This window comes from Scardinius erythrophthalmus (genome assembly GCF_964197995.2).
Source record: "Scardinius erythrophthalmus genome assembly, chromosome: 2".
Taxonomy (NCBI): domain Eukaryota; kingdom Metazoa; phylum Chordata; class Actinopteri; order Cypriniformes; family Leuciscidae; genus Scardinius; species Scardinius erythrophthalmus.
The window spans coordinates 5,392,102-5,406,385 of NC_138222.1; the positions used below are offsets into that span (position 1 = coordinate 5,392,102).

The 14,284-nt window shown below is 37.5% G+C and overlaps 2 protein-coding genes across 8 annotated transcripts in view; one reads left to right on the forward strand and one right to left on the reverse strand.

Moving 5' to 3' along the window:
* Positions 1-13,658, reverse strand: part of csnk1g1 (casein kinase 1, gamma 1) — a 65,768-nt gene extending 52,110 nt beyond the window's left edge. For 4 of the 7 annotated variants that reach the window (XM_081359661.1, XM_081359660.1, XM_081359658.1 and 1 more), the window contains exons 1-2: positions 13,406-13,658; positions 1,979-2,292 (exon numbers count right to left, since the gene is read on the reverse strand). In XM_081359661.1, coding sequence (XP_081215787.1) covers positions 1,979-2,156 — 178 coding nt within the window. In that variant the 5' untranslated portion in view covers positions 2,157-2,292; positions 13,406-13,658. Of the gene's footprint in view, positions 1-1,978; positions 2,293-12,984; positions 13,362-13,405 lie in introns of those variants that run through there. The other 3 variants (XM_081359662.1, XM_081359659.1, XM_081359657.1) reach the window with 1 other exon arrangement.
* LOC308687271 (apoptosis regulator BAX) overlaps positions 1-14,284 on the forward strand; it is a 423,052-nt gene that overhangs the window by 259,730 nt on the left and 149,038 nt on the right. The window lies entirely within an intron of this gene.

Genomic DNA, 14,284 nt, shown 5'->3' on the forward strand with positions numbered 1-14,284 from the left:
GTGATTTTGGGGTGGAAATATCTAATAGATTGGGGAGGTTTGTTGAAAACATTAGTTTTGCAATTCAATTTTAGGACACTAATGCACACATTACACACATCAGATTTAAGGCTGTTTCACATGACCCAAGTCAATGTTCCCCAATGGATCGACTAATGATAGTGACTCAGGAAACTGCAGAGCTCCTTTGAGCAAAGAACTTTACCCCATGTTGCTCCGTGGAGACTTTTGGGAACAATTAAAGGGATAGTTCACCCAAAAATGAAAATTAGCCCATGATTTACTCGCCCTGAAGCCATCCTAGGTGAATATGAGATTCTTCTTTCAGACGAATACAATCGGAGATATATATATATAAAAAAAATGTCCTGGCTCTTCCAAGCTTTATAATGGCAGTGAATGGGTATATATATATTTTTTTTTTGCGCCAGAGTCGTTTCGAGCACTTTTATCATGGATAGTAGGGCTGTACTCAACCAAAGAAAATCTTGGTCGACCGAAGTCCTGAAATTTTCGACTAGAAATCGACTAAAATCGACTAAAAATGACGTTAGAAAAAAACCCCGTTAAATTAATTAGATGCGCACTGTGCGCAGGACTTGGTAGCCTTGTTGTCCGCCTAAATGAATTATAAATAAACATAAACAACTAGTAGGCTATTTGCAGTATATTAAATCGTTTTTGACCTAATTATTTTGCACTGAAATGAGTCTGACACTCGAGTTTGTCAGCTCTGACGGCGCTGCATCACGTGCACCTGCGCAATATCATAGCTTATGATTTCTATGATTTTTAGTTGATGTTGTCAACTAGTGATATCATCACAAGAACTGTTGAGGAATATGCAACATAATTTAGACAATTATTTTTGTCATATGTTATAATAAGTTATAACTGTCAGACGCTATCATTTCACCGTGCATGTCCTCGCACCGAGCGAGGCTGAACATGAGCTCAGCGTCGCAGCTGAGACACGAATAGACTATTAATATTAAATTAAAGCTTTTACTCTTAATAAACACAAAAGGCACGTCCACTTTAATAAAAAAATAATATTTATTAAACAAACCAGATCAAGAGCAGAAACGAAATAAAGTGCATAACTGAAAAATAAAGCATCCTAGGCTCAAAACTAACACACCAACAGCACAGCACAATTGCGCATTAGGCTCCAAATAAAAAATAAAAAAGTTAGGTTATCACACTAAAACATTGAAATATGCAAATTCTAATATGTTCATATAGCCTACTCAAAACAGACAGGGCAAGCTAACGCAGACAAGTGAGCTTAACGTTACCACTTTTAGATGATATGTCATGTTTGTCGTCAAGCTGTGGAAAACTGTTGCTTGCAAACTTTGCATTCGACCTTTTTCATGTTATCAATTTTAACAAAATGCTGCCACACTGTCGATTTCTTTGTTGTTGACATGTTAGAAGAGGACTGACTATTAAACGCTCTCACAATTAAATAAATAATATTCAGCATCAAACCTTCTATGCTCGACGCTCTCTCTTGGGTTGGACTAATCCAAAAAAGGTGAAAACAAGGGGGGTGTTTTGAAGACAGACTGTTACAGTGAAACAAGGGTACTCTGAAAACACCCCCATTAGCAGTTAGTGCTTTCCACCTGATGAAATGAGCGCGCCTCAGCGCGGCAAAACTGATGAAATAAACGCGGCAGAAAATCGACCAATCAGAATTTTGGTCGAACCAGAACGTATCGACCAACTAATCGACTAGGGCAGTACAGCCCTAATGGATAGATGCACTTTGATGGACTTCCAAAAAAATATACCCATTGACTCCCATTGTAAAGCTTGGAAGAGCCAGGACATTTTTTTTGATACTTCCAATTGTATTCGTCTGAAAAAAGTAAGTCATATACACCTAGGATGGCTTCAGGGTGAGTAAATCATGGGCTAATTTTAATTTTTGGGTGAACTATCCCTTTAAGACACTAATGGCTTTCCTTACCGAGCTTCAGCTCTCCAAAGTTGCCACAGCCGATCTTCTTGCCAACTCTGAAGTTTGGTCCCACCATGAGGACCCCCGAGGACGAGGAGCTGGAGGGCCGTGAGTGCCCGCTGCGCCCCTGGGCCACTTTACTGCTCCTCACCGGCCTCTCACCCTCCTTCTCTCTGGGGTGATCCATGACTGCGGCGCCGGAGGCACAGAGATCCAGACGAACCAGGCCGGAGCCCAAAGCAGACAGCTCAGGCCAAAGGAAAACTCATGGGACGACGGCTGTTGGCACCGCTGCCGCTGAACCGTTCACTGCTGCCAGCACACTGAGGGGGGAAACATTCAATCTGAGTACGTTTGAGCACCATTACACCTCTGAAACAATCCAAATGTGTCATTATCTTACTAAATCATGTACAACATCATGAAATCACCACTGTATTCTTATGAGAACAAGCACACAAAAGCTGACATTTTTCCGCTGCTTTCTTTTCCTCATGATTATTTTCTTTATCCCCCTTTGCAATCCACTGTAATAGTATGAAAAAGGTCAACATATACTGCACATTTGTGGTCTGTTCTCCCGATTTAAATTTACGATATATGACATTAATAATTCACTGGAATGCAGGAAGAATCTCTCTTTTTTTTTTCTCTCCAAATCCTCACGTCTCTTTCCAGGTTTGTTTTCACAGGTACAATTTATTATATGTTAAAATGACTGAAATCACTTTGAAATAGTATCACACAATGCTGAAGTAAATATTTATATATTTTTTAAATTAAGGCAACGTATGTTACATAATACAAATTACCACAATGATATTTAACCGTCCGATTTTGCCGTGGAAAGATTCACGCTTTTGGGGTTATTCATGGTCTGTTGAAAGTACCTTGTTGATGCTTTTACACTTGTAAATGTCCTTTTAATGTTCAATGGTTGATGGGTGAGTAGAATAATGTAATGTCATTGTACACAGTTTAAAAATATATACGGTACTATTGCGTCCCTAGAGCTAGTCTTTCACTGATTGTTTACTACAGCTTAACGGAAGCTACACCCATAATTCGTGCAAAGCATCATGGGGCGTAGGAATAATGTGGATAGCGCCATATAATTATATTTTACCACTGGGTATTTCTGGTATAACACACTTGAGTTTCCTTTCATCAAAGGGTGGAATAATTGGTCATCTGTAGATAAAAATCCACCAATTTTCATTCAAATCATGCATTCAGCCAACAGCACGTTTGGGCAACAGTGAGAGCAAATGTATAATGCTAAATATGTGCCAACATTTAAACTTTTCTTAGAATAGAAAAGTGCCCTTTTTGTTGCATTTATCGCCCTTAAAAGCTGACGTATGTTGTGCCAATAATAATTGCAGTACTTGTAAATAACTATTATTAGGGATGCACAGAAATTTCGGCTACCAAAAATGTTTGGTATTTTCGGTATTGGAAATCAGTGACTGAAACAGACGTTTAATTAGCACTTCTCCGATGGCACGTTTTGACCGTGTTCAGCGTCTATTTCGTGCTCACAACGTGGATAAGCTACAACAGTTAAACATGTCAGCTGTGTGGACACCAGCTCTGAAATGATAATATTAATTAGCCTACTCCATTTCAATCGGTAATTGATATTCAATCGGTAATTAATAGAGGTCGACCGATAGTGGATTTTACCGATAACGATAGCTAGGTTGGGCCATACTTGCCGATAACCGATTAATCAACCGATAGTTTTTAAAATTGATACTGGATAAAAACAAACATAGCACTCCAAGTAAAACAGTGCTGAACTTTATTATAAACCTAATAAAACTGTATTGAACCATGAAAACATGCTAAATGAAATAAATATATAATATGAATAAATATTGAAGTCAATAAAAGACATTCATTCAAACTGAAACAAAAAGTAATACTCTAAATAACAAATAAAACCAGTTACATTCAAAATGTAACTGTTTAACTGTTCTTTTTCAAGCCAACTTAATGAATAAAAAAGTAAAAAAATTTGATCAGTATAATATTTGAGCAATACAATTGCACCTTGATCATTCATGTTAGTTTGATAGTGCATTAACTATGGATAACAAATACATTTTTGTCAGTGTTTTAACCGCTTGAGGTACTACTAAAAACCTTAATTTAAAAATGTATTAGTACATGTTAATTAACAAATAATGAACAATCCTTATACAGACGTTATTAACCTTAGTTAATGTTAGGCTACATATGGAATTTTATTGTAAGTGTTATAATTTCATATAAACCCAAACAGTCATGCTTAAATATCTACAAGAGCATTGAAATGACATACATATTAAATGTATAGTCTCACACTTTTGCTTGTATTTTATAAACACTTGATGATTATCTAATCGAAATAACAAAATATGTATTAAAGTGATGATGAAAAAATAACTGAAATCGAATGCTTTTCTGATTTGTTTATATGTTTCTTTCGGCTGTATGAACATATCAGTTTGATATCTTACGCCTCTAGCTTTAAATATGCAACTTCTCTGCATATTCAATGCATAAAAGTGACCAGCTGGATATAAACTAATGCAAATAGAGGTAACAATTGGGACATTAAACATTCGGGTCGGACTTACGTTTATTTTTGTCAGTGTTTTAACCGCTTGAGGTAGGCTACTACTAATGTTAGCGTCCTCTCAGCCTTGAAGGCAAACAGACATACTGTTGTGCTGTTCTTTCTCTACTAATGCAGCATTTAGTCAACAAATGAATCACTTTATAATAATATGACAAAATGTACTGTATACATAGGCTACCTTTTAGCTCTCGGTGCTTTAAACGCGCGTCTGATGTCAGAGCTCTCCACGCAGCGTGTGCTCTCAGTGCAGTGCAGCACGCAGAATCACGTGTCGAAATAAACAACACGAGGCATCAGCGATAGTTTTTATTACACCTCTAGAGGCCGCTCTTGTACTGCATGATGCCAGCAGAGCCTTCTCAGCTCTCCCTTACTGTGTAATGAATGACAGCGCGCGCTTCTCAGCTGCTCCAGCAGCGGACGCAACCAGGAAAAACTATCGGTATGTATTTTTGCCGATAACGATAGTTCCACCAATCAACTATCGGTGCCGATTAATCGGCAAAACCGATGAATCGGTCGACCTCTAGTAATTAATAATGATATGATTTCTCAAATCTAAAATCTCTTAGTCGGTGCCGTTTTCTGTTAGCCTGGGAAAACCCAGACAACTTCCGGCAAATTTAGATTTGCTCTGCAAGTAAGTCTGGCAAAGAGCTCATTCAAGTCTATTTCCCCATGCCGAGAAATCAAGGCACCAATCAGAAACATTGAGGCGGGCTTTACACATGACGATCGCTCTGATTGGTTTTAGGTCTAGCCTATCGCGCCCAGAGGCATTTGAGTGACGTCCGTTGGTGAAGCGCACCAACTTTTAAATGCATTATTATATTCAAATTGCAAACACATGAGGACAGTCTCCATGAAAGACCCACTGGCAGATGAACGTGCTACTACATTTCTCTCCGAAACGGTAGGAAATTAAATTAGATTTAAAAGAGGATTTTAACTGTGACAAGATGATTGACAGGGCAGTTTACGTGACAGGACGCACGCGACAGATCCGTCCGATAAAGATGACGAGGTAGTAGGGGTGTAAGAAAAAATCGATACACTTGAGTATCGCGATATTTTATTTTGCAATACTGTATCGATTTTCAAAAACGCAATATCGATTTTTTTTTTTTTTTTTTTTTACGTCCAAAAATATTCATGGTAAGACCTTAAGACAGTGGTTCACGTTTATGTTGTTTAAATCCCTACCAATAGATAGCTATGCTGAGACGCACCACTAGTGTCCTCGCCAGGCTCGCCTATAACGGTGCGTGTCCACTGGACATTTTAGGATTGACAGCGGACCGGAGAAAGCGTTGAGAGCGACCGAGAGCGTCAAAAAGTTGGGCAGTTCCTTTATACAAATATCAAGCGAAAAACGCAGTCGGCAGCCAATTGCTGTGAGGTTCGGGATGTGACGTCTGTCTTGAGAGTTTAAACATATGCAAATTGTGCCGGAGTTTATGCTGGATTTAGTGCGTAAATCATTTTGTTTACAAATTAGACGTTGTGCAGTTGTTATATAGCCTATATGTTAAATATTTCATTTTGGATGTGTTTATTGTGATTATATTGGCTGGTTTTATAAAAGTTTATACAACTGAAAGGATATCTTTGCTTGGTGCATTTGGAAACAAAGCTTGTCTATTTCTAAATGTAATCGCGTGCATCGTTCACATCAAACGCGAAGAGAGCATCTGGCGCGAGTGATTGCAATGTTAAGTCAATGCAAAGACGCGTTTACGCGCGTCTGGAGGTCCTGCGGCACGAGGCGTTTAGTGCGGCGCGGTTCGCCTCATTCGCGCGTCCAGTTCTTTTAAAATCTTTTATCACATAAAACTTGATTTCAATATATGACACATTTATTTTGTTCACTTTCATCCACTTTCATTCATTTTCGTCCAGTTCACGTTGTTGTTTTGTATTGTGACAGGGGCTATGTACCTATTTTCTTTTATTATGGCCTACTTGAGCATATAAACATTTGCTCACTAAGAACCTGTAAACCACAAGCCCAAACTGGCAGTTTGATTTTCTGTGTACTGAATTGTTTACCTAAAGTAAACTTCTTTGACTTTTATGCACATCATGTCTTTTTTTCAAATATTTTAATATATTTTACTTTTAAAAAATCCCAATATATCGCCTTATGCACAGTATCGAAATATATTGCAATATATTGAATCGTGACCCATGTATCGTGATACGTATCGTATCGCCAGATTCTTGCCAATACACAGCCCTACGAGGTAGTATGTCCCAAAGCTTGCCTACTTTTCTGCTACACATTCAAAAGTAAATACCTTTTCTTCACAAAAAGAGTACATACTTTTATGGCGTAGTGTAACTTAGACGAATTGGGACGCAGCATATGGCTTTACACATGACGATCTCTGATTGGTTTTAGGTCTATCCAGTTTTGCCCAGAGACATTTGAGCGACGTCCGTTGGTGACGCCCCTTTGGAAATGAGTTATTAATGAAGCTTTGCCAGACCATAACTCAGTTACTACTGAGAATGGTCTGGTTTTAACCAGGCTAGTTTTCTGTCGATGCATGAACAAAACTTCACTAAACATCTGTAACACCTGCTACCTAATAATCACAAAAAGCTTTGTTACTTTTAATATGAAGCAAAGTTCTGTCGATTTTATTATGAATGTACTTAAGTTGATTGTTTATATTAGTGTTGTTAAAAAAAACTTTATATGAACCAATTCTTATTGACTCATTGTTATAGCCTACGAATTTTAAGTCATTTTAAAGGCTATTGTTCATTTAAGTCTAATTTTATTACCAAAAAAATAATAAAAATGATTATGTATCCGATTGACTCAATCATCAAAATAATCGACCAATAACTATCATTAGAGACAGCCCTATTTGCTTATTCGATTATTGCGTTTTGGATGAGCTACGACAAGTAAACTTATCAGAAGTGTGACAAACAAAACAAATGCAACTGTAGCAATATCTAAAAATCTGTTTAGATGAAATCTGGAGTCGGCTTGTTGCTCAAGAACTTTCCTATGACTGGTTTAATTTTCCACCTGAGAACACGACATCCTAAACCGAGTTTATTTATTCAATTACCAAATTTTATTTTGGGGTTTCGGGCCAAACACACATGAGGGACTTTCCAGCAAATACGGTGCTTTTTGTTATGCACGCATGCAGAGCGCATGATGTTGTTGTTTTCATAAATGTGGGCATGCAGGTCTGTTCACGGATGACAGATATGGGTCACTTACAATCTTAAAAACATCTGAGAAACAACAAAAGTCTGGCACAGAATTATCTGATCAGATCTGGCTACATAAAACCCAACACACAAAAAGGACCAAGAAGCCTCAAAGCAGACAAATTGTTTAAGAAGAATACACATATTTTTATGAATCAAGCAAAGGTAAAGGCCTAAGTGTTTGTAACTGACCTATATCACATACAGATCTATTGTTCCTCACACATGCATCTCAGCCATGAGATAAACAATAGACAATAGTGGTTGAATTTAAACAAAAGATAAGCCCATAAGTGTGCATGCATACGTCTGATGTGTTTCTAACGCCCAAGCACAGCATCATTATTGGTGATGCAGCACTAATGCAATACGCCGTATCCATTAGAAGACTCATCTCAAATCATTAACCTTTTGAAAAGAGATTAGCTCAGGAGGACGCCGGGCATCGGGGAGGGATTCCTATTGTGACAAGCGGAGGGGAAATGCTTCCCTGAACCCCTGAGTAAGACTCTGTGCTTTATGGGAAAAATCTCCAATATCTAAATTCAAAACCAATGGTTGAGACAGAATCAGCGAATACAGAAACCTATTCGCACATAAGATTGATTTAAGGCCAGTTCACATGACAAAAACAATACGTTTATTAGCAGTAAACTTGGTTATTAATGTGCGCTGCTGTTGACGTTTGATGCTTCAAATGCTTTAAGGTAACTTAACAATGTAATGATAAATTTAACATTTTAATAATCATTCTAGAAGTCCACTAAGGGTGCTCCAAATGACCATTATCAGGCGATAATTAGCTTTATGTAGGCTAGTTTAGGGCTGGGCGATAAAACGATAACGATAATTATCGCGATATAATTTCTCGATAAAACGATATCAAGAGTTTGATAAATGTTCGATAATGTTTATGCGCCAAAAGCGGAACGAAACTCATTTGAACCGCGCGCCACACGGACCGTTTATCCGCTTGGCTCAAAGTCCAAACGGCAGCGCAGCGCGAGCTCACTAAAGTTAGAGCAGATGCGTTTACTCTGATCGCTCTCGGTCACGAGATCCAGTGAGAAGCGCTTGAATTCAGCAAGGAACACAAATGTCTCAGTGATTTAAACCAGTTTAAAGGCAGATGAAACAGCGCTGACAAACAGGAGAAACTCTGTGCGCAGAAGGCTTTTCCGGCTACAAATTCCCATCATTTACCATGGATTTACTGTAACGTTAGCCTAGTAATATTAACTGCACCATGAAATGTGGGATATACATATTGAATTGTATTATATTATTAATGTAGACAATGTATTAAAGGACTGATGGAATATAATTACAGTATTTAATAATGTATTTAGGCTACTGTTTTTCATACAAATTCCATAGAAACCATAAAGTTACATTTTGCCATGATAGTGAGGTTATCATGATCTAAATGCATGATACTGGATGACCAATGGTTAAGTTTAATAAAACTCAAACAGTCAGAATATTACATTTTACCAAATAAAAATTAGCACATGCAGAAACTAAGAAATTAATTTTCCAATAAAGATATTTATTTTGTTAAGGAAAAATGACAAATGTTGAATGTTCTACCCCAGATTTGTGAAATGTTCACCAGTTTGGCAAGTGTTTGTCATGATATGTTCTGACAATAAAGGGTAGTTTAAAACCACAACTAACGCTCTGGTTACTACAACCTTCACTTAGGAGCAAAAATCTGCCTTTAAACTTGAAAGAAATAAAGATTTGACTTTTATCGTGATAATTATCGATATCGACTGATATAAAAAAAAAATTATCGTGATTTTTTTTTTGGCCATATCGCCCAGCCCTAGGCTAGTTTAATTGGTTGTCTCTATTGAAGGCCGATCAGAAGAACCAATCAGATGAAGCAAAACTCGTGAGACAATGCGCAGCTAAAATTGCTTCACTATATTCACCGGTCTGGCAGTTCCACCAGGTGTCTGAAAAGGACAATAAGGGCCCTTTCACACTAGTGCTGCACGATTAATCGTATCGCAATCGCGATGTCAAGCCTACGCGATTATATGACGCAAAATGTTGCGATTTTATATTAAATAAACAAATTAGCGCTGTTAACGCACTTATTAATGCAAATGCTTTTAAACCATTCATGCGCGATAATAGCCAACATAAAAGAACGAGCTGCCTGTGAATGTCCTCCAGACACACACACACACACACACACACACACACACACACACACACACACAAATAGACGCGCGCCAGTATCAAGTTCACTTTCGCGGTCGAACGAACAACACACATGTATGCCAAAATGAACGCGCTGCCTGTGAATGTCTGACTGTGACACAGAAAGACTCGCGCTAATATCGTGCGTGCGCCCAAAACAGCATGACAGAATACAGTTCTCTTTCGAGCTTGAACGAACAATAACACACACAATTATGCCAAAATGTCTTTTTGTCGAGTGTCTTCATAACATAAGAGTAGTCTTATGATGAACACGAAGAGTTGTGATGACTCGTTAAAGAATGAGGCGCGTGTGAGATCCGCGTCTCTGACAGCGGCTGGTCTTAAAGGGATAGTACACAGTAGCCACTAATTACATCTGTCGCTAAAGTTATTCTTTTTTTTTTTGCTTTTTTTTTTTATTATTATTTTTCTTTAACCCTGACATGTATGGTTATATGTACTCTTGTATGTAAATTATGTTTTGTTCTTGTTAAAATGCAATCCAAAAAAAAAATCTGTCGCTAAAGTTAATCAAAGAACAAAGGGAACAGAGAAAAACACTCACTGCTCTTGACTAAAGAACTTTTTTCTTTAGGCTGATTATCACTAATCTGTGTGTGCATTTCTTTTCCTTGAGAACCAAGCAAGTTGACTCATGAAACCATTTGTTTATTATATTGCATATCGCAATCGTAATCGCAATATTGACCTCAATTATCGCAATATGACATTTTCCCCAAATCGTGCAGCCCTATTTCACACCCACCCTTGTTTGGTCCGGATTTTCAGACTTTTTTCAGTTTGATCCGAATCAAAATTACAGGTGTGAAACCTCCCCCGGACCACGATCCGGATCAAACAGACGAAATTTGGTCAGACGAAAAGAGCTAGTCTCGGTCCGGACCAAACTGAACAAAGGTTTAGTTGGTTTCAAGTGTGAACGCATTCTCTGTATAGTTCGGACTTTCAGATAATTTACAGGAAGTTCCGGTAGGATTGCTTGCTCTTCCTGCCGGCGACCATAAAATGTTCGCGCAACGAGGACGTTCATTTGGTGAATGTGAACTAGCCTCGAGTATAGTTGGTGTTGCACGGAGTAATGCCGTAATAATAACAGTATAGTGGCAACGATATGCATCTGTTCATTCATTCTTATCAAAGTTACCCGGTGAACTGACAACACGCTGACGTCAGACGCATGTCCGTTTACAGACCAATCAATGTCAAGATCCAGCCCACATAGATGATGACTATGTTCTTTAGTGCGCTCGCATAATTGCAATGTGAAACTAAACCAAAACTTACCGAATGCATAAAATGTATCAAAATCGAAAACGCCACGACAGCAACCCTTCAGCGACAAACTAGATCTGTGAGATTTTAGTGCATTTCTTTCCTTCACAGCAGTGCGTTTTCTTTACTCCCTAAAAGCCCAAATTAAACGTCCAAATCAGCTAGATCATTGATTGTCATAAAATACAGTTTACCGTAATTAAAAATAGTTATTAAAATTGCATTATGCATTAAGATACTGTTCTCCAAGCGGCTTTCTGTGTGCATGCCCTGAGACGGAGAGGAACACGAAGAGCGTTTAGGGTTCGCGCCAAAACTGTTAAAAACACACATGCCCGGCTTGGTAAGTATTCACTTAAACACTGTTGTGTGTGTATCAGTATATTGGATCCGTGCATTCGCTCTTAAAGTGACAGCAGCCTAATATTCCCGATGCTGTGTCGTTAATGTTAATCAAACAACTTATAAAGAGAAATCACTCACTGCTCTTTAGTAGATTGATTAATCGATATTTCATTTACAGTGAAGACTATGCAGTGGTTTTACATTTGATTACTTTCTTATGTTTTTTTTACAGGAATGCTATATTTGTTAATAAGCTATAGCTGTTCCTAATCACCTCTATGTTACGCATGTTGCTTGCCAAAAAAATAAACAGTTGTCAATTCATGAGACTCTCTCATCTCTTAATGTTTTATACTTCAAATACACTGCTGTTAAGAATAGTTGGCCTATTATTTATTTTGATGATCGGTAATATAGTTGAATATAGTCTGATTCTGTCAGTGATTTTATAATTCATTAGACGGAAGAAAAATAGTTCTGAAACCATATCGTTCTTCTGTACCGTTATCATTATAGCTGTGGTGTGAATTTCCCTATTCTCATAAACATTAAAGATTGTGTCCCTTAAATATTAGAAATCTGCATACAATTCATGACTGTAGTCAAGCTACAAGCTCCATCTGTTACAAACTAAATATGCATATTTAACGAAAAGAATCATAATCTGATAATACTGACTGAAGAATCGGGACTGTATTAACAAATACAATTAACATTTACTAAACAAGGCCTCAAATAAATGTTCAATGAGTGGTTGATAATCAAGCGAGATTATAAAAGGAAGAGCTCAATCCAAACTAAATCCAGACATAATTTACTCCATCTTAGCATTATGTTGATCAAAACATGTATGAATTCATTTATACAGTGAAAAACAAAAAGAGGTGTTATGTTACGAATTGACAGCCACAAAAGTATTAAATAAAAAGATGCAATGAAAGTAAATAGCAACTAATGCTGTAATTCTGGCGTTAAGCTCTACATAAAAACTAATACTGATAGAATTGTAATTTTTTGGGGGTGAACTAGCCCTTTAAATTCGCATCTTTCCCCAGAGTCTCAGACCTCTGGTGTGTGTGTGTGTGTGTGTGTGTGTGTGTGTGTGTGTGTGTATGTGTGTGTGTGTGTGTGTAATGGATTCTCTATAATAGTCCCTCAGTGAAGACAAAAGCCTACTAAAAAAATAGTAATAATAATAAACGAAAACTTTAAAGATTAAACAACACCTGTCTCCGTATATGTAATCTAATAAAATAAACGTAAACCGAAATAGAAAGTAAATAAATAAATAAAGCCGTCTTACGACATTGAATGAGCTTTTCCTCCTGCGGGCCAGAAACCTCAGTGTTCACCGTTCAGTCCTTTAACAGGAACGAGGAACACGATATTACACAAATCACCTGCCAGCCTATCTATAGCACCAATATATTTAACTGATTTCTTGATAATCAATCGAGCTGGTCAGATATCGATCCATATCACATCCAAACAGCGAGCAGAGATGGAGTTATTCATTTCTGTCGCTAATATATGAGCCACAGGGCGAGTCGTGATGCGCAGTTATTGTTCAAACACTGAATACACATCACAGCCTCCATCGATCAATCAAGATTACCGTTAATTATAAACGGGATTAGCTAAGCAATATGAACTAATGGAGCTAACAGCCTGACAAACACCTTTAGCTCGTTAGCTGTAGCAGCCTTATTATTTCTTTCACTCACTTCCACGATGAACTTCGCCAGAGGCTTCAGAGGGGAGATGAATAGTGAGATACCAGCGTATGTAGATTATATGACGCCTTTTCTGAATAAATTCAGTGTTGATATCCCGCTACCCGCTTTTCCTCCTTTCTTTAGTGTTCCTCAAGTAACGTGAACCTTTCGCTGCTGTCGCCAATGACTTCCGCTCTCGGACTCTGAGGAGATTTCAAAACAAAAGTCCCTGCGATTCGATCACTAGGGTCATTTCTGCTAGGTAGTACATTTTGAATTTTGTAACGTTTAAATAACTGATTTGTCAGTGTTGTCGTTTTTATAAAGAAAAGGGTATACCAGACTTTCAGAAATATAGCTCAGGTACTTAAGCTTAAATAAACATAGCTTGATATTTACACTGTCACAACGAACAGGATGTTTAACAGGATGGAATGAAGCGCTAAATAGTTAGCCATGATGAGGACGTTAACATGAAATCATCTTATACAGTTTTAAAAATATTATTTCTCCACGATTTTTTGTAATTTTGTGAGGATGATATTTGTTTTTAAATGATCGGGATAAGTTAAAATTATAAAAAAAACGAGACAAACCAACGTGACATAATATTACACAATTGATACAAATCTGTTGCTAAATAGCCCATGTTTGCTCTGCCAAAAAAAAAACAATTCTAATTTCGACCTGTATTTTGCTAATTAAAGGGATATTACAAAAGACTACAAGGATGAAACTGCTTGATACACTAATGTGATTTCAGTTTTTGATTTTTTTTTTAAGACTTGTATGGTGGGATCATTAAAATGATCTGTACAACTAAGCAAAAAAGCACACTCCTGAAGAATTAATTAGGCCTTATGTGTATATGAGTTTAATAATAGACAT